General features: G+C 36.0%; 1 protein-coding gene across 9 annotated transcripts in view; it reads right to left on the bottom strand.

Annotated features, from left to right (window-relative positions):
- Positions 1-25,027, bottom strand: part of ERC2 (ELKS/RAB6-interacting/CAST family member 2) — a 412,632-nt gene that overhangs the window by 125,562 nt on the left and 262,043 nt on the right. For all 9 annotated transcript variants that reach the window (XR_015913795.1, XR_015913794.1, XR_015913793.1 and 6 more), the window contains one exon: positions 14,027-14,174. Coding sequence is in view for 1 of the 9 variants with exons in the window: in XM_088532042.1 (XP_088388168.1) it covers positions 14,027-14,174 (148 nt within the window). In the remaining 8 variants the exon portion in view is untranslated. The remainder of the gene's footprint in view (positions 1-14,026; positions 14,175-25,027) is intronic.

The following is a 25,027-nucleotide window of genomic DNA, read 5'->3' on the forward strand; positions in this document are numbered from 1 at the left end:
ATCCCTCCTTCAGTAATATATATACACTCTTTATCATGATTGCCCTGTGTATGCCACATATAACCCAAACATGCAAATTCCAGCAACACTTCTTACAGCGGAGTTCATTCTTCTCCAGTAACATTTCAAAGACAAGAATGAATTTCTTGTCTACTTGAGAAATATGAAGAAGCCTCCACAGCAGCATACCAGAAGGTTTCACATTTCTTACTGTCAATAAAACTGTTTTCCTGTGATTAACATTCTTAAGCTGCTACTAAAAAAAAAACTCCACAACAACAACAACAAAAGGCTTTTCAGCAATAAATCTGACACTCTAGGACTTGCAGAGCAGATTGCACATATCGTCCCATTGGAAAAGCACTCACTATTCCTAGCTTATACTCACACTGCAGTTAGTGTGAAGAAAAGTGTTCCACTGAATTACAGCCTGAAGAATTCCCATCTGTTCTCTTCTCCTTCAAAGAAAGTGTTTAACTAATGAGTTAACTACCTACCTAACTCTTAGGTAGTCCACCATAGTAAAATATTGCTTTAATTTAAAAAAACTTAAATGCCTGCATAGGCAGGATTTTCTGAAATGAGAAGAGTGGCCAGAAAGTTAGAGGGGCACAGAACAGCACAGGAGACCCATGTGATGCATAAAGGACCTGAGCTGCTACAAAAGACACTGAAAAGATTTTATATTAAAAGGCTTTCTTGGTCCTAAACTCAAAGTGTTTATTATGATTGTATGCTAAACTGTTGATTTCATACTAGTGATACAGTGAACTGTAACTATGATATAGGTTTTCTTTTACTAAAATTACTAACGGAACATATGCTCATGCGAAATTGATTCTTAACACTGAGAATTTCATTTTTATATGACTTTGCTGAGAACAGATTTTCTCAAAATAAAGATCATAAAAACATCATATCAACAACTTTTGAAAGTGTCTAGTGAGCACCAGGTACACATCTGAGCAGCAGGTTTTAATTTGCCTTTATACTAGTATAGAAAAAAATGCCTAACTTGTAAAATGCAACAATTCATTAACTGTGTCTCCTACAGACTGTGTATAGCCTTATTAGCCTGAACAATTTCCTCATTTTTTTCCTTTAAATTTATTGACTACATTTAATAAATGCTTCATCCATTTCAAAATAAAGGAACGATAGAGGAATTAAAAACAGCTTAAATCTAGGTGCACAGGTATACACACCTTTAGGGCCTGAAACTATTACCTTTGATCATTCAATATTACTATTTGCTAAGCTGTCAAGGTCAGGAATGGTATGTGTAGCTGAATTTCTAACCCATTTACCAAAGAATTTATGATCAACCTCTGTGAGAAAACTGACAGATATTTCTTGTCCCCCTAAAATTCTGCAACGTTTAAGTCAGGGTCTACTGAAGTGAAATGAAAGTATTTGATTGACTGGTAATAGACTCAATAGCTTAACAGCAATCTGTAACTGTAAAACTATAATATTAAAAGTGTCTTTTAAAAAATATTTTAGCAAGGTGGCAATAGGGAACTATGCTTTGATCTGTCATCTGGATCAAATTACCAACGAAACTCCCATGAATGAGGTTCGAATGAGGAAAAACAGTAAGATTTGCTGCTCTGGGATAAAGGTGTAATACCATTCAATAGCTATTACTTTCCTTTGGATTTTCTTCTCCATCTTTCTTCACTAAATGGAATTTGAAACATTTCTAGAATATTCACTTTTAATAGGGTAGGATTTTTCCCTGCATAATACCGTAAGGAGCAGCTATAAGGCCTATCCCGGAGGCCTGTGAGATCCTGCAATCTACTTATTAAAGCAGAGTATCTAAAAGCTGGAGACCACATTCTAGCTTTGATTCTGCAATGGCCTCTTGTTACCTTCAACAACACAGCAACTCCGTTCTTGCAATCTCATTGTTTGAAAGTAAGAACGGTAATACTTACACAAAGCGCTTCATGACCATCATGTAACAAATGCTTTATTTCTAGTTTGACTGATTTTACTAAATAAAAATTAATTTAAGCAATATTTCTGATACTTGATCAAGCCAGTTTCTCCATTTTTTATCCAGCAAGTTTTTATTTATTTCATCTCTGTTGTCTGATTATCTTTAAACTTTTCTCAGATCAAAAATGATGAGTTCAGATTCCAGCTTTGGATCCTCTGGAAAACATGTTCCACATCACTGCCACTTGCAACCTTTTTAAGCACCTTGAGCATACCAGAGATGCACGTGTTCTGCAAAGTGATTTGTTATTAAGAAAAATGCTAAGTTTAATTTGCCGTCTAGAAAAGAGATTTCAGAGGTATACTCTTGAAAAGTTTCAGGTGAAGTTTCACCTTGATTCAGTTTCTTAAAATATTTACAGATTTTTGAGCATTAGTTCATCAATTACCTAGCTGAAGCTAAAAAGATGATTCCCAAGAGACTTAAAAAGCTCGAGCTTGAGAACGCTCTCAATTCCTTTTATTGTGGTAGCATCCTTCTCAAATCAACACATAATTCAACAAGGCAAATCCTTAACATATATCCTCTGAATATGGTTTTGCCAGAAGAACTTATGTCATTCTTCCATAGGTTAAAGGATCTGATAAAAACTGAATACAAAGGCTGTGGCATTTATTTGATCATGTTTTGAATTCTAATATGGCAAATCTTTTAGCCAAATGCATAATAACTTTTTCAGATAAGGTGAAAATGCCAAATCTAGTTCACTATGAAATTTGTAAGCAAAATATTTACTCAAATTTACAAGATTAAAGTCCAGAAAAACTAGTTGTTTTAAGTCTCAAAACCAGGCCTAAAAAAGCCCCAGTAGAGTACTGATGAAAGGCATCATGAGGTTCATAAATTGATGCACTGACTTTCTAGCTGCAGGTCTATAGGTGTAAAGAATTAACAAAAAGCAATACAAACTCTGGAAAATTGTTCTCAGATGGGCTTGCTAAAGTTAACTTCTTTCACGCAGATCTAGTATTGTCAAAACATCTATATTCCTCACAGAAAACTATTTTCTTCACTCTTATACCTTTAAAACAAGTATTTGAAAAGGGATTTCAGACATTTACTATTTGTCTTCAGTCATTAAAAATATGTTAACATTCATTTTTTCTTTTTAAGGATTGCCAATGCAGTTAGTTTTTAGACACCAAGAAAATTCTAGTACAAGAAACTTAAGTTATGAAGAATATAAGTCTGCAGGTACACATCAGTAACCAAAAGACAGCAAAAACATTACATTATGGTAACTAACTAGAAACTCCAGATGCTAAATATCTATCATAATCATAAACACATGGATACTAGAATGCATCCTTACGGGTAAGACTTATATTTTAGTGAGTACTTTAATTATGCATTTTCCTTTTATAACCACCCTGTAATGTAAGGCATCCTTTTATATTTCTACCGTTAACTAATTTAACATGATTTTTGCTGCTTTGTTTCTCCCCCTCCATTGCAGAACACAATTTTTTCCCCCTGTTAAAATTCCAAATGGGCTAATAAGCATGTTTTCCTTTTCCTGATATAGTATATGACTTGTCTTGGAAAGTGTGAGAGACAGGATGCATGCAGGCTAAAGGCATGCATGATAGCTTATTGGAGAAAAGTTTGGCTAATCCGCACTTTGTAGCTCTCTTTTTTTGACCCAATGACTGCTGCAAAGAACTTATTCATGTCTTTATGCTGAAAAAGGATAACATATGTGATACTTTTCCTTCTTCTCATCTATAGCTGAATTTCATCCACATGATATGTAGCACAAAAAAACTCTTCTCACTCTCTTCATCTGCATATAACCAGAACACCATGTCAGCAGGCCCTGTCCTCGCTTCACTACATTCACAGTATGGAGAATAGGAAATGGTAGTGAGTCCAAGCTCTCTTGAAATTCAGCCTTCCTCCCAGGGCAGACAGGAGTAAATGCTGGTCAAATTACATGCCCAGACCCCTATACAGCAAGGCTTCAGTAAAGAGAAATTTTGTCATATACCATATCTGAAATGAAATCCAAATTATGATGCCAAAAGCCTAAAAAATCCATTTAAAGAGTGGAAGCATTCCAAAATGATCAGCTGTTATAAAAAATGACACCCATAAAGTTTTGCAGATTATCTTTTTTTAAGGATAATTATTGGTTTGAAGGTATCCCACAGTATGCCATAAAACAGAAGTAAATAAACCAGTGCGATATAGAAAAGAAACTGGAGAAAGTTTCAGACTAAAAGAAGCATGAATGAGGCAGAAAAAGGAAGGAGATCATGGGAGAAAAGTATCTCATCTATTCATCTATCAGGAAGCAAACAAGACAGGAACAATTTACCCATTTAAGACTGAGAGAAACAGTGATTGGAAAGTAGTTTCTCATGAGGACCTTGTCAAAGATTTAAATCTGACTATGCAGTGTTGAAGAGAAGCATAGGAGTTTTCCATATATTTCAATTCATTTTAAATTAAAGTACTGTTTAACTGGTATTAACAAGCATGACACCTGCTGCTTTGAAAGATTACAAATGTGACTGACTTATCCTGAAAGAAGTCAGAGTACATAATAAGTCTCTCTTCACAAGTTGAAGGGTAACAGTCCTCTCACAAACACCAGCTGGGTTATTAGACACTTGGCAGATTGAGATAGACAGCAGTTCCAAGTGCCAAGCAGACACTTATCTGAAGTACTCAGGCCAAATTTCATCTTTCCTGTCACTTGTGATTGAACAAAGTTATGTTGATTTGAACATAGTCCGTCTGACTTTTCTGTTGTAGTCTCTGTATTTGGAGGCTGTGTTTTGAAGCCTTTTTAAGTTCTTTGAATTAAAAGTATGGCTTGAAGGGCAGGAAATATCTTGTAATAATACAGCATAGTCAGTAATATATAGGCTAAAGTCATGCGAAAAGTATTTGTCTGCGTCTTACTACTAAACTTGTTAATTACCCAGAAGTATGTAAGAACATAGACACAAAGAAGTGGGTTAAAAAACATAATTAAAGCTCTGAAACAGTAGGTGCCTGAGGACATCTCAGGCCAGGTCCTACTAAACACAGACAAACCACATAAGATAGTAGGTTTCTCTGTCTTTTTTTTTTTCCCTTTTTCTTTTAACAGTAGGAAATAATCCATTAAAAAGATAACTCCTCATAATTATTTAGAAAAAGATACAACTCAGAAACTTCAGTAGCAAAGTAGGACCTTTGCAATTGCAATTGTATGGCTGGTAACACTGGTTGCCTTCTGGTATCTTTAATGCCTTAATAGCACAGTTTTAATTTTTGCAGTTTCATTATCAAATCCAGCTCCCTCCCCCCCCTTTTTTTTTGGCCTGGAAGATCATTTGTATTTACCTAATGAAGATGTTCATATTTGCTATCCTCATTTGGGATATTTAGTATCCATTTTACATCTACCCAAGAACCCAGAGAAAAAAATTGAATACCAGCAATAATATACACATGATTTCGTATGTAATGCATTGCCATCTTTTTGCCATTTAAGATTTGCAATTTTAGGAGATTCAAAAGTTCACAATGAGATTATCACTGGGGAAAAAGAGTGCCATTAGATATAATGTTGCTTCAGATATTATATAAACTCCTCAAGAGAAAACTCTGCAAAGAGAATAAACAGAAACAGCGTTTGCCACCTACAAAGCAGGAAAGGATGAGTGGACTGTGTCTATGATGCCTGCATGGCCCGAAAATTCCACTCACCGGCAAATGTTGGTGTACAAATATCATCAAAAGATTTGGGATTTCTGAGAGCACAAGAAGGAGAAAGAAATGTAAAGGACTCAATTTATAGCTAGGTATCTGCAGTATGTACAATATCCAGCTATAACTTGGATCCTTAGACTTTTACAGATTCAGATTCTCATATTTTGCTGTGAGCATGTGAAAAGTGCTGCATGACTACATCCAACATGTCCAGTACTTTCCCAAGAACGAATATTTCTTCTGAAGTAACTACTTTGACCAGACAATCACTGTTAGCTACACACACACTCTCTTTCTTTCTCAGCAATACTCTGCTGTTCCACCCCTACTCTAATCCATATCCATCAGCTTTATATCCAAACTGTTTGTGCTTAGCAAAATTGAGAAAACATTCAGATTACAAGGGAAGGGAATAAAACCCAATACCAGGATGTAGCAGACAAGTATAAGCTTTAAGAATTTTTAAGCCAGTAAAGCTATTTCAGCTATTGAATACATGGGCTCCTTGTATCAAATTCAATTAGGTCTCACTAGACACATTTAAAGACAGCATTTAGAAGATGTTTGCCACACTGCCTGAGAATCTTTAAGGAAAAACTAACCACAGACTGATTTTCGCAATATAAGAATACACGAAATTATTCAAACATGCATTCCTACCTGCCAAAATAAAACAAAATATATAATGAAAAATGCGAACCTTTGACAAATTTCAGAACCAAGAACTCCAATAAAGACTTTTATAGCTAGTAAAGGCTGTTAACTACACTGGCTGTGCCCCATGTACATATTGATGTCTGTTGCCTGTAGCGTGGCAACAGAAACAAGCACAGAGGAGCTGGAACCGCTGGGTGCAGCAGCACATTCACTCATCCCTACTAAATACATGTAGAACAATTGCAGAACAATTGCAACAAAAATAAGGCTCCTGAACGTCCAGGGTCTTGGACTATTCTTGTGTTCAAAGTTGGGGGCAGACAATATTATGAGTGATAATAACTACTGCAAACAGAAGAGGGACAAAAGCACAGTACAGTGACCAAATGTGGCTCCAGTTCACAGACAAATGGCTTCTTGCTGGCAGTAATAGATTTAACAGTACAAACAAAGTAGATCCATGGGCAATATCAACATGAACACTCCTGTGCTCCTACAGAATTTCCGTCTGAGAAATTTAAGGCAATCAGAAATTTTAGCTTAGTTTAGCAGCAAGAGAAACAGAAGCAATACTGATTAGGAACCAAATATAGACTCCAGCACAAACCAGGATAGTGTTACAGACAGCAAGGTCTACAGATGGTAAAGTCTAAAGACTCTGCAAGAAAGCACTGCTTGACTCTTTCTGTTCCCACACTCGCTAAACATTAGAGGACCTAAACGCAATTAATTAATGCACAGTGCCAAGAATGTTTTGGGCTGCCAGCCTAATCACACTCCCCACAACTTCTAACCCTACTCTTCCTAAACTCTATCATAAACAATACTTTTAATAACATTAAATACCCAGTGTAATACAGCTGAATTAATGTAACAGGGAAAATTTAACTTTGGGAACTGGGTTATTTTTGAGTGCTTGATGTCACCACCACAATATTACATTAGCACTATTTCTGATGTTCCTAACCAGAGCTGTATATATAATGCAACTGTTTTCCTCCAATTCTATTTTTCTCCCTTGCTGTTGAAAGCATTCTTTGAAACATTTGGATGTTAATTAGTAAGAAATACTTCTATGTAACGCATGTAGGAGAAAATATTGCTAGTGGTTAATTTGTTGAGAAACCGTGGTTACACAGATTTTTAAAATTCCTTGATTGTTTCTCACCCTTTTTGTTTCATTAGCAGTATGTTCATGTGATGAAATATAGAGTAGTGAACTAATAGACCAGAGGAGGCTGCCAAACACCAGCTTTGCCTCCGGCCAGAATATTCTGTACACCTGCAGTCTTGAAAAGACTGGAAAGGTTTCTAATTTCATGTTTTGAGAAGAAAAATAAAAGCAGTTCTCAAGCAGTTAGAAGACTTTGCATTTTGGCCAATTCCACTTACTTTTTTGGCTCTATATCCCAAAACTGAAAAGAGACAACTGGGACATTTACTTGCACTATCCAAGTTCTGAATGAATCAGTCACATAGCAGTGTCTTCTGCTCCTAGCAAAATCCCATGAGGTGTTCTAAAAATGGACCATAAGTTAATTATTTCATGAAGAATTGCATCACTATACAAATTTCTCTAAAAATATCTATCTTGGAATTCTCTACAGAAATCTTGGCTAGGGTGACTGTAAGTATTATATAATCACTCAGCCAAGCCCTAGTGGTGATCTTGTTTAATGCTGTATTTCTGAATGGTCTTTTAAATATTTACAAAACTTTATGGCTCTCAAAATACAGAATTTAGTGTATGAATCAAAGCAATTCCTTTTTTTCTTCTTTTTTTCTGGGAGAACGTTACTATACATTCCATTTATTTAAACTAATAAATATTTTACTGGCAGATTACAGTAACTAAAAGAATTATGTAAACCATTACAATACAATCATTCTTTATGAAAAAGATGTCTGCAAAGATGTCAATATTAATGTCCCCCGTTTTACAAGTGGATATACTGTGATACAAATAATAACTTTCCTAAACAATCACACCTGAAGTAACCTGCAAAAGTAAACCAGTGCAACAGAAAACCAATGAATTTCTCACAACTCAGAAATAAAAGGAGTTTAAATAAAACTCACAGCATCAGAATCCATGAAAAGACTCCTAAATTCATAAATTCTAGCTTGCTCTTTAATAGACGTGCATCTGTAGCTTCACATTTAAATCACATATTTTTGTCATAGTGTTCTCATTTCCTTATGCAGGCAGTACATTTCATTTAAGACACTGCTTTGGTTTTTTGAATGTGAAGAACTGGGATAAATTATGTTAAAAGCAGTACGCCTTGGTAGCTTAGAATCTGTTTGGCCTGCCTACTCTTGGTTTAACAACTCCTGACATCCTTTAATGTGTCACTGTAATTGAAAACATTATTTTCCTAATACCAAATGGTAAAGTTAATTAGAGAAAGGCATCTAACTACATTTGGTTCTAAGAGCATCATTTAAGTCATGAACTATTTAAAAAGAGGAAAAAAAAATCTAAATTTTTTAAGTTAGACATTTTTTAAAACTTGTTTTCTTAAGACATTCTATTTCTCATTTTATTCTATTTTAGGTTAGTATTGGGGTTATCTTTGTCAGTCTTCGGACATAGTTAAACCATGGAAATTTTACACACTTGTTGGTATGTAAAAGTCATCCCACATTGAACACTAACAGAAACACATTTATAACAGAAACAAATTATTGAAGAGTTAGAGGCAGATATAAATGTTCCACTAAACATATTTTATGGTTAGATAATTGATAAATTATTTAATAAAGGAGTGTAGATGGCTGAATTTTTGCATTTTGAAAGTGCCTCCAAACTGAGTAGTAACTGATTCCACTTTTTATAAGACAAACCACACTGAAAATAAAAGAAAAAATAACGTTCAGTGTATGACATGCACAGACAAAGCAGAAAACTGCCCATGCCTGAGGAGGCAGTCCACTGTCCAGCCCCTTGGGCCAGTGGTGCCTGTATAGACAATGGCCTCCTATTCCCAGGTATTGGAAAGCACTCGGTATTTTTCTTCCTCATGTGGGAATTTTCATGTTCTTTTCCTGTGGCATAATTTTAATACTCTTTTGACACCACTTTGTGAAAGTTCACGGTTAGCTGAGATGCTTCCAGCTGAAATAGGAAATGCACCAGGCTGCGCCGGAGTCCACCGGAGCGATCGGAGCAGCTGATCACAGAGCAAGTCTGTGGTCAATGCAGCTACATTTGCATTTAGGCAATTCAGCCTCAGTACAAGTCTGTGATACATTACAGCACTGCAATAGAATCTGTTTCTTTGGCCTTAATCCAATAACAATAAAACTCTATGAGTAACCTCAATACTTTGGGTTACTCCACTGAGTTTAATAGAATCGACCTCGTGAACCTTTAAGACATCTACTACATACTGTGCCCTATCTCTTTAAATATGAAGCAGGCTTTTGATGCTTACAATAACCTCACATGGTGGGAGCCTGCAGAGTTTTTGTACAGCGCTTTCAGTAGCAGTAGATAAATTTGCAAACATTTTGATGTTCCTACTAGATAAGCACCTGTAAATGTTACAAAGTATATCCATTAAAGCTCCACAACCCCATCCCTTAACTGTGACCCTCAGTGGCCCCCTCAGAGTTAGCAAGGTCAAAGAACAGTACTGGCCCTTCCTGAACACAGAAGCATTAAGAAGGAGGATTCTTTTTTTTTTTTTAATCTGAAAGAAAAAAAAATGACTCTAGGAAAACTACTTTTTTCCATGGGATTTTCCACAGGAAGACAGCTTTCTTCCCTTACTCCTCAGATGATGCTCCAGGGCACCTCGTGCTTTGGAAACCTTGAATTCTGATGAATGATGGATACATACCACTCTCTCTCTCACATATTTCAAAGTTTGTAAAGAGAAAATGAGGTCATCCATTCAACAGCAATAACAGCAAACTGTATCCGAGGACTGAGAGCTCTTGGAATACAACGTTGCACATTTTTAGGTATCATCCATTGCAGTGACTCATAGTACAGCATAATTTGAACAAAATGTCTATAAATAGAGATTTGCAGTTTATCCATATATATAATAATATATAGCCTAGGATGCCACTGGGTAAACAGCAGCAGAAGCAGAGTCTCAAGGAGTTTGAGAAAGAAACTCCCCAAATTGCAAACAAAAGCAAAAAGCTAATCAAAAACTATCCAAGGTGTATGATGACACAGCATGAGGGTCAAAGGTTCAGAACACCTTTTATTTAGGCCAAACTGATTCACCTATAAAGATCACAAAATAAAACTTGATAAAAACAATATTTTCTATTTTTAAAAGTTAGATCTCATCCTCACTGAAGGCTAACTTCAAATTATTGCTTTTTTACTAAAATGACAACTCTCTGAGAAAGGTGTTAGGAGACATGTAATAAGAAAAAAGGGCAGATAGGCTTAATTGAGGCATCATAAAATGAATTCCATAATATAACGAGGAAAATGAAACAAGATTATCTAAAAGAATTCCAGGACGTTGTTTCTGTATGAGCTTTGCTAATAAAACAGTAGACGTAGGATTCCAGGAAAGCCTAAAATATGTAAAAGGCAAATTTCTAAATTCATCTAACCTTTTAACATAAAAACAAATGATTCCCCAATATAAATCTGCATGATTTACAAGACATATTCTCTATTGACTGCTGCTCCCCATCACAACTACTACTGTTCTATGATTTTTCAGTTCTAATAAAACAATGAAGTAAAAGTAAGGTTCTGTAAAGAATACTTATTAAAATCTGGGGAATTTTATAAGTAATTGCCAGGAATTACCAAAGGAAGACAGAGAAATAAATGGAGAAAAATAACTTTCTCCTGAAATACAATTGAAAATACTTTTTTTATTTAACAAAGAAACCTCCTAAAACAGAAAGATATGAAAAGAAATCCTTGGATTCTTTACATTTGCAGTTCTCTTTGTCCTGTTGCCTTGGTGAGATCCCAGCCCTCTGTAGCCATGAATAGAAGGCTTCCTGTTTGATTAGACAGGGATATGTATCTGCTGCTGTGGAAATACATAAAGGGAATATAGATTCTTATCACTGCTCACCATTTGGTTTTGATCATGAAAGCAAAAATTCCCTCTACAGGTTCAGAACAGGAATGGAATTAGGGGCTTAATGGTTCACATCGTCTATTCAGGCACCTTCTAATATTTAGAAATATTTCTCCTTTTATTGTTGCATTAAGGTGGAGAAGATAGGGGTTGTTTGTTTGTTTTAATCTTTCTGCTGTGTAACAATTGTGGAAAATGTGGAATGGGAAGAATAAGGCCACTAGAAAAAAATCTGATGCTGCAGTTCACTAATGTCACTATGTCACTCATGTCCACTATTCACTAATGTCCTAGTTCTCTGAAAAAAAACATAAATCACAATAGCAATAGCAATTATTAATTGCTATTATCTACTCAAATAGACACAGCTAGAGTAGTAGCCATTTCATAAAAAAGAACAAAGAGGATATATCAAAATGCAGAATGCATCACTTTTGTCCAAAGTGCAAATAGTTTTATCTAGGAAGAGTAGCAGGAACAAGCAATGGTGTTGCATATACATATGGAAGATTTGGAGGTTGACAGTGGTTCTGTTCAAAGGATCAAAGAAATATGAATGATCCCTACAACCTCTATTATCAGATAATGCTAAAGTTTAGTAAAGTTGTGACCTAGCTAAACCACATTCCTGTTTCTTCTGTCTCCTCTTTCTTCTGGTGTCAGAGAGAAAAGAGAGATTATTTTGGCATCAATTTAATCTAGTTAAAAAGCTTTACTGAAGATCTTTATCACTATAAATAATGGAGATATTGAAAGTGTTTGGTTACAATTCTAACCAAAGTTATCCAAAACAATTACTCTCTAGATACCCTTTTCTGCTGTTCTACTCTTCCTGTAGGAAGTTATGAATGTTTGAACACTACTCAGCAACAGCTTAAGCATTAAAAAAAAAAAAAAAAGTTTTTTAAAGGGAAAATCAGTGTTCTCACAAATTTGGCAAGTGTATTAAAAATATTCATGACATATCATGGCTGCTTATTGATTTACTCCTCAGTAAGGACAAATGAGAGTGACAAAAAGATAGGATCTGAAACATATGAGAAAATAACTGTCATTTCTTTTTCCAAAGCTAAACAAAACAAAAATTCCTACTATTATTTGGTACATAACACCTTCTGCAGAAGCAGCACAATTTGGTCAAATAGTAAAAAAAAAAAAAAAAAAAAAAAAAAAAAAAAAAGAATGAAGCCTATCTGCCTATTTAGAATATGAAATTTGGGTGAAATGTCTCCTGGACAGCTGACTGACCTGAGACATGTGTGCATCGTAGCTGGCACCGAGGTACTTGGCTGGAATGTCTCTAATGAAGTCAGCATCATGAGTGGGTGGTAAGTTCATACTCAGGGGCTGTTTCCTATTTCTATAGACCTGTGGGAGAAAGCTATAATGATTAGGTGCATGAGGTCAGGGCTATTGGGAACCTAGCTCAGCAGCAACTTTAAGCTTACCTTAACTTTCTGTTATCAAATGCATGAAGATCTACATTATGTAATGCATGATTCAGAAGGAAGAATCATAACATTGACTATGCAGTACATCCTAAACATTATTAACAGGGCATGCTCAGTTGTGAAATGGCACACTGCCTAACAGCACAGTAGTTACTTTGAGAGGCTAAGGAGACCTGAAGGATTTTACCCAACAATATTCTCCACCTCCTCAAGTAACAGTCAGAGCACTCCATCTCACAAAGGAAAATATCAGATACAACACTCAGGCATGTTCTAAAAACATCTTTCTCAACTTTTTCACCTGTTCTGAAAGAGGAAAAGGTGTTTAACAACATATGCATGACACACAGCACAGGTCATTAGTACCTAGGTTATCTGAATATCCTTTGTCCTCCTGCTTGTCCTGCTCCTCCTACAGTACCTCTTTTACCTGTATTAACTTCTAAAATCTAGGGCAAGTAGTCACTGCACAGTATATCTTCGTGCTATTTTAAACATTTCAGTTAGAGAAAGGATCCTTGGCTACTGTTTATTATGTGTACTGTTATCACTTATGATATTTCCCTCTATAATAAAGTAGAACACAAATTTGCTGTGATAAAATTAATTTCTAGAGTTTTCAACTACATGTTTCCTATTAAAACCTCAAAAGACTTCGAATTTATGAAGACAAGGTGATTTTTATTCATTGGGGAATGTATTTTAAGAATAATTGTGATTTCCAGATAACCTCTCAGAAAGCCTGCAACCTTCTGAACAGACAATTATTTTACAAAAGATGAACAAATAACAGAACAGAAAAGATTAGAAACATTCATCAGAAAAGGATAGATCTTGGTCTACTGCAAAGAGCTCTGCTCTCTTGTCTTCCACATAATGAAGGTGGAAGCTGTATGAGGAGGGAAACCAGAAAGGATATTGGCTGCATATAGTATGAGCCAAGCAAACATGCAGCTAAAAGCATAACCATAAAGAAGCAATACAGAAACATGTATAGTAAGTACCTCATACCTTTTGCAATTGTTGTCACATGTCACACCTGTCTTGAAGACTTTCAATATGAGGTTAGAATAAAACAGTACAAATGAAAATAATGCCAATCTTCAGTTGCCATAAAAGTATGAAAATGGATGTCTCCCTACCTGCTGTTTTAACTGATGTACTAATCTGTCCTTCTCTCGTTTAAGAGCCATTACTTCATCCTGAGTCTTCTTTTTCTTTGAAGCAGACAGCTCAAGCAAGGCAATGTTTGCATCTTTTTCACTAATTGCAGCAAGCAATGCTTCCTGTCTGATAAAAGAGAACAAAATGAAATTGTTTTCTTCTCATTTAAACTGAACAAAAGTACCTCAAGGGACATTTCTTTTAACCCTCAGGAAAATAATCGATTACATTCTCAACACTCTTTAAATAGCAAATATCGTCAGGCAAATTCAAATCATGAAATAAGCTGATTAGACAAGAGGTTATTTCTATTCATATTTTATGATTTTAATATATCATAAATGCTTATGTCAGTATATTTTATAGACATATAATATGGTAGTTTACAATATTCCTATGAGTTGCCTCAAAAAATTCATTTTCCTGAATTCTACAAAATGCTACATAAACGTGGTACGAATTATTCAAATCATAAATATCGAATCATAAAAAACAAGTGATATAAATACAACAGATGATATACTATATTGTTAATTTGGTATCCCAGAGGGCTCAATACAGAAATTACTACTCTCTAGACATCTTCCTTTATTCAACCAGATGTGTTCCTATAGATTATTATGCATTGCACCATCATGCAACCAGAACTCTAGAAGCCAAGTACGACATTTAGAAAATCAGTTCTTTGCTCTAGCAGTTCTTGAGGAACCTTCACCTTTGGAATCTTCACTCCTCAATTTCTGCAAAGCAAACAGACACTTACAGCACTCAAAAACATTTAGAAACACATAGAAGCTGGCAAGGTCACATCCTAAGAAGTCCATGAGGACATATGACAACAGTAATGTTTAGAAGCTTAGATCCTGGTACAAATTATTTTTTATACTCTGAAAGGATTATGTTGGCAATACCACGATCTGCCCCTTATTTTCTTAAATAAAAGACACATATTCACTGTCTGCAAAGAATTCAATAATAGACTATGACTTATCAGCCAAGAAAAAGTATATTATGTTTAATAACTTTTAGAAAAGAATATGTTATGGCCTATGGCTTTTTCCAGAACTATATAAGATCAATCATTAAAAAATAAACATGAATAAATGAGCCATAAATTAACCTTAAGCTCCAACTGCTAATAAATGTAAGAATATGGCTCATGAACTTCATACAGTCAAGGTGAGCTTAAACTTTGGAATTCTCACAGTCTTTGTGCTTGCCAGCAAAAACGTCAAGAAAGCTATTTCACTTTTATTTCAAAGTTCCTAATGTATTAATGTAAATATTTAAAGGACAATATTTCTGATGGAGTCAAAGAAAAACAACCCATTTATTTTACTCTCAAAGTTATGAGACACGGATCAATTTTAGATAAACAGTTGCATTTTATTCATACACTTAAATACTCTCATTTATTATTCTGTCTTCTTCATTCTTATCACAGTTAAATGATGTTTAAAAGAGAAAGAGGATGCCATAAGCCTCCAACAGTTTTAATTTAAATAAAAAGCTATTAATTATTCTTAATAACAGGTATTAAAGAATACAAGATAGTAAAGGGTCACACATCTGTAATGTTACAGCCCTAAAGAATGAGATATAAGTTTATTCCTTTCTACAAATCTCAAAGTAACACAAAAAAGTTGCTGTAAAATAATTTATACCAAACTCTCAGATTTTTCATGGGTTACACTCAAATAAGACACTAATTCCCCAATATTTTCTTTAAAATCTGAATTTCTAAATGCACTGAGATAGAAAAAAAAAGAAAAAGAAAAAAAGCTGATTTGCTTTTGTATTCAGTTACTCCTCTTGCCTTGCAGAAAGGGAATTTGGGGCACCATGTAAAAAACTACATATATACTGCCTTTTAATGCCTGGATCAATCAGAAAGAAAAACGTAATACAACAGCAATTTGTTTTCTGTGGTACATTTTACATATAAGTCTACTTTCTGTTTTAGAAATGTATTGTCACCTGTTTTCTGGAAAGCTGTTTTTGGTAGTAATAACTTTCTGATAGAAAGTGTGAGAAACAGGTACTCTGCAAACAAAGAGACAGTATACTGCATTCTTGCATAAAACACTCTTCTAAATTGGAGTAAACAACATGATGTTAGTTTCTTTGTAGTTATCTCACAACACATTGCATTCAAATTACAAGTAAAGATTAGCCAGAAGTTTAGACAATGCTCCAATAGTTTGCATTAAGGAACATTTTTCCCCCCAAAAAATGTTCAGCTAGCATCATGCAGCTATTCTAACCAATGGATGTTGAGAAAAGACTGCACAAGAACAGAGTAATACGGATTTCTACTGAAATCCTTCCATGGCCATGTGGAAGGATGGATCCCTCCCTCCCTCCCTCCCTCCAAACAGGCAGGCGCATGCTGCCAGCACTCCTGAAGCGGCCCAAATGAGTCAGCTTCAGCTCCGAAGCTGCAGAGCCTCATCCATCTCGGGAACAAGGTGTCTGAGGCTGGGCACGGTGCCACGCTGGCGCTGGCTGCCCTGCGGCGCGCTGCGGGCACGGCACAGCAGTCGGCATCTGTCTGCACAGGCACGCGCTATCTACCTCCATTACCACGGATAATTTGAACAGTAATAACCTCAAATATATAATGCTGTGGCATTTAACCAGGCATCCAGGTTAACAAGAGTTCAGCAGAGCTGGACTGAAGCGTATTTTCTACCAAAGGGCACACTTTGCTTGCTTACATCCTTAGCCATTGTGCACCTACGTCAGTACAAAATAAAGATGCAGAGGCCAACAGCTTCTGTTATCTCTGTGCAGAGCACAAAATAAACACGCAGGTTATGACAGGACAACTAAAGAAAACCAAGTAGCCTCCTTCACTTCTGCATGACCTATGAACACTCCTCTCCTGAGTCCCGGGAAGACATAGCTTAAAAGTATCACAGCTGTTGATGCTATAGTGCATCCAAGCATTTATGAAGCTGCTGGTGTGGACAGATCCGGAGCTCCACATCATTTTACATCGCTGTGTTACTACATATTACACACAGACCTGCCTGCCAGCACATCTGAGACTTCCTGTGGAAGAACAAAATCTGATGAACAGAAGTGATTTGCTTTAGCTACTCAATGACTTTGCCAAAAATGAAGGTGTATTACAATCTGGGAAAAACATTTGAAATATCATTATCTGACAACAAGGGACAAGGTTGAGATGCCGACAAAACAGCTGACAATAACTTTCTCACTATCAAACATGAAGTAAACTTCATTCAAAAATGTAAAGGGGTGGACAATCTTCATTTAAGTCTCAGGTAAGTATTGCATTTCCTCCGCTGCAGACTTGATGTCATCATGAATTTCTGTGCGAGGATTTTTGAAAATCAGGACCTGAATTGGCACCAAGAACAACACACATTCTGAAACACTCTCCAGCTAGCACGCTTAAGAGTGTAAGCATAATTTATAATTCCTAATTATCTACTGCGTCAGCAAAAGAAATGACTATACAAATACCATTCTATAGAGATGTTATCACTATTTGCAGCCAAAATGTCTCCTTATTGTTTAATAAATGATGGTAATAAAATACATTTTAAAATAATTTATTAGAGCAGTGAATTAAATGACATTCTTTAACAGTAATATTTATAAAGTGTAATCCTTTTTGCTATTAGGAGTTTTTCCTCTCTTTTTTGGCAAACTGATCTGTTATACAAATACTGGGTTAGTACTTCTAACACCAAGAAAAATCACTCTAACTGTATGTAGTAAAATTAAGTAAACTCTCAGATTAATACATGTTAAATCTAACATTTGCTACACAGTGGTAAGAACTCCATTTTATTACTCTACTTCGGATTTTACTTTAACATATCAAATGTTAATTCCTAGGAATCCCCATCTATACAGCTTCCATTACATAACAGGAAGGACTTTTCCTAGGAAGAGCAAAACTCTAGAAATGAAACTTCTCTCCTAGCAAAGTCTGACTGCATTCAACAGTGCAGCAACCTCGAGGCAACTTCCTCAATACAAAGACAGGGCATACAGCAGCATCTTGATAATCACACTTGCAACTGTGAGCTCAAAGTCTAAGGTATTAATGATTCCCATAAAGAATCACCAAGAAAGATTGTAAAAATATCTAAATATACCTAGTGTCATTTTGCACTAACATACAAAAGGAAACATGGTGGCAATAACCCCTTCATATCGACCAGGAATTAATTCATTCAAGCAAGTAGAATTGTACCTAAGCCTATCGTGACTCCGTTCTGCTTGATGATTTCGTTAACTACAAGAATGATGAAGCAGAAAATGTGCTTATTACATTTCAGAAAGATTTGAAAGTCAGTGGATTTTCAAGTACCATGAAGACAGGAACAAAAGTCTAAGTGGTCTTTCAACAAACCAGAGAAATAGTCTGTAAAACTAAGAAGGAACTTAGTATTGACGATCTGTTGTGAAAACAGCAAAAGTCATATTGCAAAGTATAATTAGAATAAAAAGAATAAAACACAATATAAGATGGGAGAAGTGATCCTTTTAATCTACATCAGGATGACTCAGCTAAAACACTAAATCCATTCTGAACATGTATCTCCACGAAAAATTTATTTATTTTTCCTCTTAATGCCTAGCCAAGGTCTAACAATAATGCACTTAGGTACTGCTGCAAAAAGATGGTCTCCATCATGGAAAGTCATTCTGAACAAGCTGAGCAAACATATGTTAGAAATGACTCCAGTGGACTTGATCCTCTTCCATGGCATAAGTTTACCAGCAACGCTATTATTCTATGATGCTATATTTTAAGCTGATTTATTTTCCATCTCATTTAATACAGTGGAGCTAAGGACCAAGATATTTTAAATTTAAGTTACTACATGTATAGTAAGAAGGAACAATATGCACCTTGAGCAAGTCTCTGTGAAAATGACTGTGATAGTAATTACAGATAATAAATGACATTGTACGGCATAGGTCACTCCTCAGTGAAGTACAGACGTATCTTTCCTTGGAGGATATATCAACTATTAATCTGATAAAAGTCTTAGCAAATCTGATAATAGACTTAGCAAAGTCACTGAGGGTGGCATTAAAGAATAATTATAACTAAAGAAAAATACCATATACAGGGCTGCAGACAGCAGATGATTACCAAAGTAACTCAGCACCTGAAAATTGCAATCTTAGAGATCTCTAGCAATACAGACATAGAGCATGCATTTGTGGAAGTGTCTGTTCTGAACTGAAAAAAATTACTTAATCTGAAAGGAAGCCATAGTATATTAGAAAGGAAGATAAGATAATGCAAGGAGAAATAAATCCATGAAAGACTCTTTTGAATGCCAAACTGAAAAAGTATATTGTACTCAGTATTTTATCAAAGTGCAGCCTAAACAAACGTCAAATGGAATAATTTCTTTAACAAATATGGGCAACAACTGAGTAAAAAGGGTTGTTCACTAACATATATTTAGTAAAGATTAACTATGGATAAAAGAATGTACTAAGAACAGATTTAATAACCCTAAACTGTCATTCAGCTTGTAGGAGGTATTCAAGATACAGCTAATAAAACACAAAAAATGGTTCTAACCACCCACAAAAAAATTCTCAGTAGTATAAAACACTGAAGGATGACCACTAAGATAAATGCTTTCTTTTGAGAGCTGCCTCGCAGTTAACCTTCTTAAAGAGTCTCCCAGAAACCTCTAATCATAATACATTGCATTGCCACTTATCACAGTCAATTTAGAAGTGAACTCTGTAAACACTCCTGCTTTACTCCCCACCTCTGTTAGTCTAAGAATAATTTTCTGAGCTTTAATAAAAGAAGTCATGACAATTTTTGGGAGGTGGGGGGAACTCTTAGCAATGGTACAACGGCCACCTAAAAGAATTCCAAGATTAAGATTTATAGAAACAAGACCTTCGAAGAACTTTTACAGCCTTCCTTACTTAAGCCCCTCAGCACGAAGTTCAGAAATGCAACTCAAAAAGTCACCATTAAAGTTAAATCAAGTCAGAAATGTTTGAACTAATGATATACAGTAGAGTACTCAGCCAGCTTCTTACGTGCTAATCGCACTGAAGGAGAAAAAACAGCTCAATCAACTTTTTCCCTTTAATTATTGTTTTCTTTCCCTCATGACCCCCAGTGTTCAACCTTAAGTTCAGTAGGAGGTGACTAGAGATAGACGGTGATGAGAGATCCTGTTTGAAACAGCTTCTCTCTGTCACTCCTAAAGCAAATAAATGGTTTGTTAAAACATGCTGTTAATCCATTATAGATGTGCATGCATCTTAGAAAATAAACCTCAGAATATTATAGGTATTTTAAAGTTTTTTCTTTAAAAAGGAATATTCTGGTCCCATGCAGAAATTTAAAATCTCAGTCTTCTGCATCAGCATCTTCAGTCACAGGTGGCCATGTGATGCAGACAGGCACATTCAGTCACTGTGGACGATAACCACAGGACTGCATTTCTAACGCTGACAGAAAATTTATCTCGTGGAGTACGTGGCTACGCACAGTTTGCAAAAGTAGCAATTTAGAACTTACTCCTTTAGAAGTAACATTTGTTTTGCATTGTTTGCAAGGAACAAGCTCCTTTAAAGCACCTCCCAAAAGGAAGACAGCATGTTCTGACACTCCAGGTTGGCCGAGCGCCCCTGCAGCGAGTGCGAGTCGCTGACTACCGTGCTGCACCACACGCCTGCCTGGCTCGCTGGGCGGATGGACACACAGGTGGCCACCTCATGCAGTGTCTGGCTCACCACGGCCTTGCCCGCCCACCCTCCAGGTATCAGCCCTGGCATCTGGCACCCGGTCCCAGGCTTTGCTGGGAGTTCAGACCAGGTGGAGAAAGCAGGGCTCAGGTTGAGCAAGGACTACAGACATTTCACATGGTCACACCTGTGATGGATACAGATCTTCATTAGGGGGAAGGAGCACGAGGAAGAAGCCATTGTCCTGCAGGGAAACCTCAGGGCAAAGGGAAAGACAGAAGAGAAAAGTTTACTTGCCAATAGTGGAGGAGTCTTCCGAGCCTTCCCGCTGCTTGTCCTTTCCCTCCTGTCTCCCTACCCAGAGCCTCTGTTCAGTGGTTCCTCCCATAACCACATGCCCTCAGCCCTGCCTTTTAACTGGCAGTTTAAAGATTTTCCTTTTTACCTCCTTACCTGCAATATAAAATGTGCACATAGGCTTCTTCTTAACAAATAAAAATCATCGAAAATAAATGTCCATATTCAGAGAAAGATTTTAAAAGGTAAAGATGTAACTTGGTGTCTCTCTTTGGAAGCTCATTTTCTAAGGAGAACTGGGCCCCAGATTGCCCTTTGAACTCTGTGAACTCTTTCAGATCCATAATGTCGCACTTCTGAGGTCTTGATGATTTATGTTTCAGAAATGACAGATGAGTAAAGCAAACCCCCTCAGAAAAGAGACATATTCATCTCTGCAACCAATTACATCATAGCTTCAGAGATGGCACTTCAATAACCATGACACTATCATTTTCCTCAAACCAATAGCATGGCTCACACGCGAGGGCAAGCTGCAAGCTTCAGGCACTATGAGAAACGTAGAGGCACCAGAATTCACCATGCCATAAGCACAGCTGAAGAAGTCATGAGCCACCAATTATTTCTGTCTCTTGCAGCTTCTAACTAGAATTGACTCATATTGTTCATTTGGCTTTATGTAATTCTCCACGGGAACACAGACACTGCTTAGTTAAAATACATCTGCCAGTTGTAGGCCAGCACCCAATACAGCACTGAGAGGGAGAAATCCTGAGAAACAAGGAGGATTAGGTCCAAATCCATGGGGTTGGGTTACAAGGGAGCACAGCACTGCACAGAGTACATCTAAGTTAAACAGGAAAACAAAACTAAAGGTAATCTGTCATTGTCAGCCTCCCCGTCCCTCAACACTGCTTGCAGTGTTTATAGAAGACAAAGATAAAAGCACGTTGCAGGATGAATGGTTTGATCTCTAGAATATAGTTTTTAAACTACAAAAAAATGTTTAACTTTAGAAAATGTCACTTTTGCTAGTTTTAATGAGATTGCAGTGAACTTGAAATATTTCAGTCACAAGGACGTATATTGAGGAGAAATAGGATATTGCAAAACATAAACCAGTTAATTGTATTCTATTTCAAATTTTGAATTGATGACATATTCCAATTACAAAGTAAATGGTAAAGAACAAGAGAGACTTAAATTTTATTAACAGAGTGATCAAACAAATGATCCTTCAGGCAACCATAGTACAAAAACGTTAAAATCTTCTGTTTCATTCCTTTGCGTTGTAAATATAAGGCAAAGATTGGTCTGGCTTTGAAAGCAGAAACCAAAGAACTTCCCCCTAATTTGCAGAGTTACAAGTAGCAGCCTTCTGAATAACATAAATAACAAAACTCATAAAATCCAATGTACAGCACATTAAAATCTAGAGTGAGCCGTAGAGTGAACAATTAGCTCCATTTTAAAACAGGAAATAGAAACCAATATGAATATGCATTAGAATTTATGCCTTGAGCTTTGCAGTATATTAGAAGTCAACTTCAAGAAACAATACTGCCTGAACATGTAGGATTAACAAAATGCACTTTCATGGCAGTGCATAATTAATATTTGATAACTGATCTGAGGGCAGAGTTTAAATCTCACTTACTAAATGGGGTGTCAGACAGAGATTACGTAAACCAATGTCAAATAATTTCCACCAGCCACAAATATATCTCTGAGTAGAATTCAGTATGTTACACCTAAATGAGGAAACTCCTTAGAATTTTGTACCTTTCTAACATCCTGACAGCTTTAATACACACTGTTCAATAAAAGTCACTCTAAAATTTCTGGCTAAGGAGGAAAAGAGTTATTAGCAGAAAGCCACTTCCAGGAAGGCTATATCATATACCTCTTTTCCTGATGTTTTTGGTTACAGCTATGGCAGATGCAATTATTGAGACATGTTAAGTCAAAATCACCATTACCATTATTGGTATACTGACATTTATTTATTGCTACATTAGGTGTGAACATTAAGAAAACTATTGTGTTACTTAAATTAAAAGGCACAGGAAATTCTACAAATTATTACAATTTACCACTTTTTTTGCAGTGCTTTAGTTAAGTTTGCCTACCTGCAAAATTGTTGCTAAGAAACAGAACAAACCTAAAAATTCCACACTGTGCACACTTTCTGAGGACTTTATTACACTGGAAACCAATTGGCTATCTATTTATTACTAAGACACAGAAAAAAATAATATTCTAATAGAAGATAATTAAGATAATTAAGGACTCATTTATTTGCAAGCTATCAGGACACCACTCCTTTAAGTGTATGAAGTCTACAGGCCTGATTGCACATTTCCTTTTTCAGAGTACATTTATTCAAACACATTCTCTACTTCATTTTACTTCTGTGAAAAAAAAACTTTTTTAGCCAAATACTACAAGCCTGACCTACAGCGTACGAAAACAATAAATACAAAATAGAAATGCATCACTGAAGACAATGAAAGCGTAGAACAGGCCCAAGATACTTTAGAAGGAAGCAGAGGCAATTAGACTACTTCACACAAATACTTCCTCTAATTAGTATCTTAAGATATTGGGAATGAAGGAGATAGGATACCACATGATGTTATTTAATTATACAACTTCCCTGCTAATGGAGCTATTCACAAGCATTGCCAGGAGCAGTAACATCATCATATGATTCAACTTTGCATAAATAAGTTTGCTCATTGATCTTCTTCGGTGGGTTAACTGTTTCAATATTTGTTTCAGACTAAGGGAACATTTAAAAAAAATGACTTAGAGAAGATAATTCACTTTAACTTGCACTGACAGTTCATACTGACTTTCTCAAAGCAGATAAAAGACAGCTAAGGCATAGCATTGAACTCGCTCGAAGAGAAGATATGTTGCCCAGCAATACATATGCTAAGAGTCGTCACAACAGGAATCCAGCAGTTAGACATTTCAAGATGCTTCCATAACAAATTGTACCATGCTTAGTCTTGACAAACAGGTAACCTCTTACACATCTGAACTGAGACTGAGATAGTTTCAATTCTACAACATAAATGAATCCATAGAACTCATGATCAATTACCAAAAAGTTGTTGGGTGATGGTATCTGTCTCATTTGCATATTCTTAGGGATATGTTATATTCCTTTAAAGAGAACAGGCAGAGGTGAATCTTCTGGGGGAAAGGGGATATTAAAGCTTTTCTGGGGAGCTACTAAGCCTGCAAGGTGGGAAAGATGAAGGAGCCATGGCCGGGAACCTGGAAACAGGAGCGAGCTTGTACAGACACCCACACTGCAAAAGCAGCCTTCACTCGGGACAGAAAGGACATCAGAAGAACTAGTGGGGACTAGGCAGAATTTGTTGTCTCTTTTTCTGAGGGGGAAAAAAAAAAAAAAAAAGAAAAGAAAAAAGGCCACAGATTTATATGAAGATCTTTTAATTTCTTCCAGGCATTCATAGTTGCTTTTTATTTTCTTTATTTTAAAAGTTGTAGTTTTGTTTTTATTAAAAATATCCTTCTTTCAACACTTAAAAGCTTTTCACTTATCTCTGAGAAGCTGTGAAGGGGAAAAAATGGCCGCACAGCAAATTTGTAGCCAACTTGTGGCCCTGTCACAGGACATTAGACTGTCAGACACTTTTGTCTGTAGTCAGTCATGTCTCCATCAACCACAGGATCTCAGATCCACCCAGATGGCACACAGCTGAGTTTACTCATCACTTAGACACATATATGCTGACAACAAAAGTACTGCCATAATGTTCAAAGTGACAGTGGAGTAACAGGACTGTGTCTGGTGGTCATATTTAAAAAAAAAAAAAAATCTTTTTTTTCTCTAATTAAGAAATGCTGCATTAAAATGCAGCATTTTTTTCTTCACTCTATCTGCTTTGACTTCTGGAAAACTACAAGAGTTCACTATGTTCACGGAATCACCC

The sequence above is a fragment of the Tinamus guttatus genome, unplaced genomic scaffold (assembly GCF_059628265.1).
Source record: "Tinamus guttatus ecotype Peru unplaced genomic scaffold, ASM5962826v1 Tinamus_guttatus_pri_ptg000451l, whole genome shotgun sequence".
In the NCBI taxonomy this organism is placed as follows: domain Eukaryota; kingdom Metazoa; phylum Chordata; class Aves; order Tinamiformes; family Tinamidae; genus Tinamus; species Tinamus guttatus.